This window comes from Sparus aurata, chromosome 1 (genome assembly GCF_900880675.1).
Source record: "Sparus aurata chromosome 1, fSpaAur1.1, whole genome shotgun sequence".
Lineage (NCBI taxonomy): Eukaryota > Metazoa > Chordata > Actinopteri > Spariformes > Sparidae > Sparus > Sparus aurata.
Window position 1 is genome coordinate 13146026 of NC_044187.1, and position 6000 is coordinate 13152025.

Sequence of the window (6000 nt, forward strand, 5' to 3'; positions counted from 1 at the left end):
ATTAAAGGTTCTAGTAGCGGTAGAAGACTTCATCACTCTAACCATCTGTTTTTTCTTTGTGTGTTCAGGTCCCCACAAGCACCAGAGCGCCGTGACGTGCCTCCAGTTCAACAAGAACTTTGTCATCACCAGCTCGGACGATGGCACGGTCAAACTGTGGGACCTGAAGACAGGCGAGTTCATCCGAAACCTGGTGACTCTGGAGAGCGGCGGCAGCGGCGGTGTGGTGTGGCGCATCCGCGCCTCCAACACCAAGCTGGTGTGCGCGGTGGGCAGCCGCAACGGCACAGAGGAGACCAAGCTGCTGGTGCTGGACTTTGACGTGGACATGAAGTGAGGAGGGACGTGGTGGGTAAGGACGAAGAGAGCGAACCACGGAGAGGAAGGAAATCGAGAGGGAATGGGAGATGAGGCACCTAGACAACCGGGGGGCCCGCAGCCCAGAACTCTTCACCCAAACTCGCAAAATCTACAACCACCACCACCAACAGTGGGCCGTCCTGTCCTCTACCATCATCTTCTCCCCGTCCCCCGTCCCCTTTGGGCAAATGTTACCGACGGAGCCACAGACCCTCACATGTGTTCAGTCCTCTGCTTTTGAATCCCCGCCCCCCCCACCACCACCACCACCACCACCACCACCAGTACGAGGTGGAGCTGGAGGGGATCGGGCTGGAAACGAGGCAGGGGAGGAGAGGGCACGACCGGTCTGTCCCCCGATTGGCTGGGAAGAAAAAAAGAGAGGAAGACAAGGAATGACGACTGAACTCTTTGAAGCGACTCTCAACCCTTTTCGGTTTCGGAGTCAGCTTCTCACAGAGACTTGGTTTCGCTCAAGCCTGACAGATTTTGAGATGTACAGAGATATATTATTTTTTAAAGACCCTCCCCCCCACCTCCACACACAAACCCCACCCCCACCCCTCCTCCCATCAGTGCGCGCCCACACACACATACACTCAAAACGGCCAACCGTAAAGATCGAGGAAGGTGGCAGACGTTTTTAAAAGCTAAATTTCCGCACACAGCTACACCTAAAGAGCTGCTCGTTTGTAGAGGAGAGAAAGCGTCTGGAGGGTTCAGCCTGTAATCAGGCTCGTTTCTTGTCACTCCATTTCCGTTCTTTATTGTTCTCCACTCGGTTTCAGTAGTTTTTGATTTCTTTACAATATCGCACACAAACACAACTGTGAATTTCAATACGTTTTTTTTTGGTTTATCATATGAAAGGGGTTCCTCTTTTGTTTTGGTTTGTTTTTTTTTTTGTCTTTCCTCGCGGTTGCCAACAGCAACAAATCCCAGTATTAGAAAGCTGCTCTGTTTAGGTTTGCTGTCATTATGTCACAGTCAAGGGTTTTTTTTTTTTTCTTCTTCTTCTTCTTTTCGTCTTTCTATTTGAGTTGTTTGTTCTTCCTTTCTGTTCTCTACATACCTGCGTTTGGAGCTCTGTCTCCACACAAAAAAAAAGAAAAAAAAAAAGAAAATCAATGCTGTCCAGAATTTTTCAGAGTCTAGCTGGGGTGGTTCCCTCAATGCCGGCGCTGTGACGGGAGAAAGTAAAGGTTCTTTGCTCTAAGCGCTGTGGATTAATGCCCCTGAAGCCCCCCCTTCCACCCCTCCCGGCCCCTTCCCCCTCTACTGTTTTCCCCCAGTGGCCAAACTGTATTTATGCTGCTAGATGAATGGAAAAAAGAGAGAGGGAACTTTTACTTGCTGCGACGTTTTAGTCCCAGGCAAAATTCCAAATTGAACTCTATATGTTTGGACTTCAAGAAACAACAGATGAAAAAAAAAAAAAAAAAAGATAACATCCGACATTTTTGTTTTTATTTTTGTTTGTTTTTTGCCACTGAAACTTGAGCCAAACGTGCCTCTACGAGGCTGAGAGGAGGGAGCGTGTCCGACAGATACTGACGGGATCGCCTGCAGAGAGGAAAACAAGGGGATGTACACTGTTGGCGTGCGTGCGTGTGTGTGTGTGTGTGTGTTTGTGTGTGTGTGTGCGTGTGTGCGTGCATGTGATGCGTGTGTTAGCGTGTTAATGGGCAACTTGTAAACACATTCCTTGGGACAACGCTCTTTCAGCCTGTTCTTTGGGGAAATGTACAAATGCCGTGTGGACTGGCAAAGGAAAAAAAAGAAAAAAAACTAGCAGATGTATCGGTTTTTAACACGTGAATGAGAGAAACTGTCCGTATCCGTGTGTGATTGTTGTTCCATTCAAAGATGTCTGAAGCAACAGAGGAGACCATCACAAGCATCAACTGACTGACAGGTCGAGCTGCCAGGAGTCTTAGTGTTACATGTGGGCGGCGGTCGCTCGTCCGGGCGGCGGTCACAGACTCGTGGATCGTCGGCGGGAGGAAAAACAAAAACACAAAGGCAACAAAAAAAACGTGAACAGAAACGTTGTAGCCAAAACGAAAAATCGTCTCAATCTCCAAGAGTCACAACTCAAGCTGAACTGTGAAAGTGGTATAACACTGTATATTAAAAAAGAAAAAAAAAAAGAAAACAATCTCGCTCTATCTCCTCTCGTTGTTTTCTCCCTCTGTTTTAATTTATGATCTGGTTTGAGAAATCAGATTTGTTGCAGGTGTTTTATTTTTTCAGTTCATGTAAACTGCCTGGCAAAAAAGAAAAACAGACAGAAAAAACCTTAAAGGGATTGTGTATTTGTTTGATTCACTTAGAATTTTATTTTCTTATAACTTAAGTGCAATAAAATGTGGGTTTTTCTTTTTTCATTTCAAGCATATCAGTTGTCTGTTTTTGTTACCTGTGTGAAGGCATCTTATATGTTCAATAAAGCAAATTATTTGGTTAATAACATCCACGAGGGACTGCTTTGAACATTTAACGCAGTGCAGGTTTGTAGGGCTAAAATTTATCGCAGCAAACAAGCGATTTGGACTTCTGGAGGATTTTTACTTTGTAGATCATAAGTTATTTTTTATTTTGCCTGCCTAAGAGGTCATATTTCCAGTTTATAACTTCGAGTCTATTAAAACTGCAATCCCAATATGTCGTATAAGTCTCAAAGGTCTGCAATAGCAATTCCTGCCTCCCTCAGTACTTTACAGGGACATGAAATGGGGCCGCAACTCTCCAAAAAGCAGAAATAAATAAGGAGCGGTCACTTGCACAGCAGAATACTTGCAGTAATGAATGGTCGGTTAATCTAAAAGTTAACACAACTGTCACAACTGAGTCGTTCATCCAGCAAAAGACACCAGATATACTGTCTGATCAGCAGAAACGAGCGACTTGATGGACTGACTCTGGGCTCGGGTTTCTCCATTTTATTAACAAGACAATCAAAAAATGAAAAGATAAAAATTTGATTTAAAAACGACTGTTGGCTGCAGTTCTGCTGCAGATGAATTTAAGCAAAAGGGAAAACCGAAACCTGAAGTCACTTTTCCAAACTTAAATAAGGAACATTTTGTGATACCAGCTTCTTAAACGGGAACTTGCACATATACTACCAACGCTGCAGTGATAGAGAGCTGGTTGAAAATCAGCAAATTAATGATTTAAAACTTCTCTCCGTGTTTCCTGCTAAGACATTTCTGGAAACAATGTAGGCAATTGTTTCCAGAAACATATTTTAGCCTTTAACTGTTTAGGATCGTTCTCTATTGCTGCTAAACAGGAAGTGGCGACACACTGGCTGTAAAACAATGCAGCGCTGACAATACTATGATATTGTTTGTAACCAGATGGCCTACATACTGTTTCTGTTTCAAAATAAGCAATGAGCAAATAACAAAAAGCCAAACTGAACCAAATCCATCAGCAAGAGTGTTTATTTGTTGCAGTGCATTCTGGTTGTTGTAGGTTTTCAGCCTTTCGAGCACCACAGTCCTTCTCTTCTCTGCTTTCCGTGGTCATGGGGCACAAATTTCAAAAAATATTCGTGCTCTTTTACTCTGTAGAGAGCCCAGTTTTATGCAAGGACCACCTTTTCCAGCTGTGAAATACTGCTTTAAAGTTTTTCTGTTTAATATCTCACATAAAAGGTCTTCAGATGACGGACAAAACGATCACCTCGGGCTCTGTGAGTGTGTGACAGGTAGTCCTTCATATTAGCCACCAAAGGAAAAAACCTAAAGAGCATTCCTGCATTTCTATTCTCTGAAGATTGTACAGTCTTTGTAGAGGAATACCTCCTGTAAATGCTTTCTAGATATGTTTTTTCCGTTCTCAAAGCCATTAAATGCTTTGTCAGCACAGTGTGACGCTCGAAACAAAAATCTGAATCGAGGTAGCCTGAAGAGGTAAAACAAGAAGATTTGGGAATCATTCTTAATCCGAGCATTTTTCAATTAATATTATTTTTTTTTCCTAGAGTGATTAATCTGCCCCCTGAAAACATAATAACGGGTATTTTTTTTTTTTCTCCTTAATTTTTTTCTCCTTAATTTAATTCTTGTTTTTGGCACCTCTCGGGGATAATTTATGCCATTTTAGCCTCACAGAAGCACATGTTGCTTTCACGCTGCTCTCAGAGTCTAAAGCACCACGAAGGCGACCGATTTGAATGTGACCCTCTGTGGGTTGTTTTTTTTCTTTTTTTTTTTCTCCCCTCTCTTCTCCCCGTCAGTGTCAATTATATCCGGACCGTTATCTGTCATGAGCCCATACAGCTCGGTGCAGCGGCGGCAACAGAGTCTGTGCTGTGCTGCGGATTCCCTCCTGCCTGTTGCCTAGTGATAGCTCGTCCCTGGCTGGGGCCTCAGCGCCCAGTGTGCAGTGCTCGCGGTATAAATGGTATTGTGAGGAAGCGGCCAGGGCTGTACATCCTCACATGAATGGACGCGTGGGGGAGTTTCCACTTTGGTTGGCAAGGTTACTCCGAGCGCCTGTTTGTTCCCAGGCTTCGCTCGTGTGTTGTGTAAGCGGCGGCACTAACTGGTCGAGCGGGATAGTAATCTGGCCTCTCTCGGAGCGGGGTGTTTGTTTATTGATAAATGTGTTTTCTGGTTTACTACACCGAGGCAGAAAATGCCACAAAAGCTCTGATTTTAGGGCTAAAGCGATCGATCCGTTGAGAGAACATTAATCAGCAGACGTTTTGATTGAAGACATGAATCGTTTCAGTAGGTTTTTTTCCAATCAAATCTTCTCTGACTGGAGCTTCTCAGACGTGACGAAGCGCTGCATCAATGTAAATTTAATATATTTGGGTCTTGGACTGTTGATCTTGCAAAACAAGAAGTTTGAATTTTAATCACTGCTTTGGTCAACTAATCGAGAAAACGGTGGGAAAGTGCTCTGATTTACTAAAGTAAAAGTCACAACAGCGCAAAGCAAAAGTTCTTTAAAGTACTGCATTTAAAAGAGGAAGTGCTGCAGTTTTGCGCATCAGAGTCCCAATAAGAAGTCTCGGAGTACAACTGCATATGTGAAAAAAAGTTGTAAAAAGCTTGTTGAGGCTGCGCAGGTAGATGCACCAATCGGTTCAATTGCCAAAAAGTGATGTCACTCGAGTCAGCATCTTTTGGAGCTGAAGACTGCAAGCTTGAATTTGAAGGAAAATCTGAGGGTGTGGAGTTGGAAAGAAGCGAAGCATAAAACGGCCAGTTCTCCGGCCAAACTGTCGGTGGTCCGGCTGCATCTGTAAGTAATGTAGGCACCTGGTTCTGAGAGGGGAGGTTTAACTCTGCTGCTGATGCTGATGCATCGATCTGAGTGCAATCTCCGAATCAGTGGAAAACTCTTGTGTAAAAATACAGAGAAGATTACCAATTACTTGTTTTGCAGGGAAATTTAAAGGGTCACAAGATAAATCTGAGAGGCCATGAGGAGAAAAACTAAAAACTATTCGGCTCCACATTTCGACTTTTTTCTTTCCTTTTTCTTTCCTTTTTCTGGTGGTTTATCAGATAATCTTACACCTGTAAAGGACCGAAGACATGAAACCATTTGTCAAGTTTAGTATCCTCTGTGTTGTACTTTCTGCAGTATTATATTTTAAAGTATATTAATGTCTTATCA

General features: G+C 43.6%; 1 protein-coding gene across 5 annotated transcripts in view; it reads left to right on the forward strand.

The window, feature by feature from the left end:
• The window catches only part of fbxw7 (F-box and WD repeat domain containing 7), a 128628-nt gene extending 125796 nt beyond the window's left edge, over window positions 1–2832 (forward strand). For all 5 annotated transcript variants that reach the window (XM_030420188.1, XM_030420197.1, XM_030420181.1 and 2 more), the window contains one exon: window positions 69–2832. In XM_030420188.1, the coding sequence (XP_030276048.1) occupies window positions 69–337 (269 nt within the window). In that variant the 3' untranslated portion in view covers window positions 338–2832. The remainder of the gene's footprint in view (window positions 1–68) is intronic.
• The last annotated feature ends 3168 nt before the right edge of the window (window positions 2833–6000 follow it).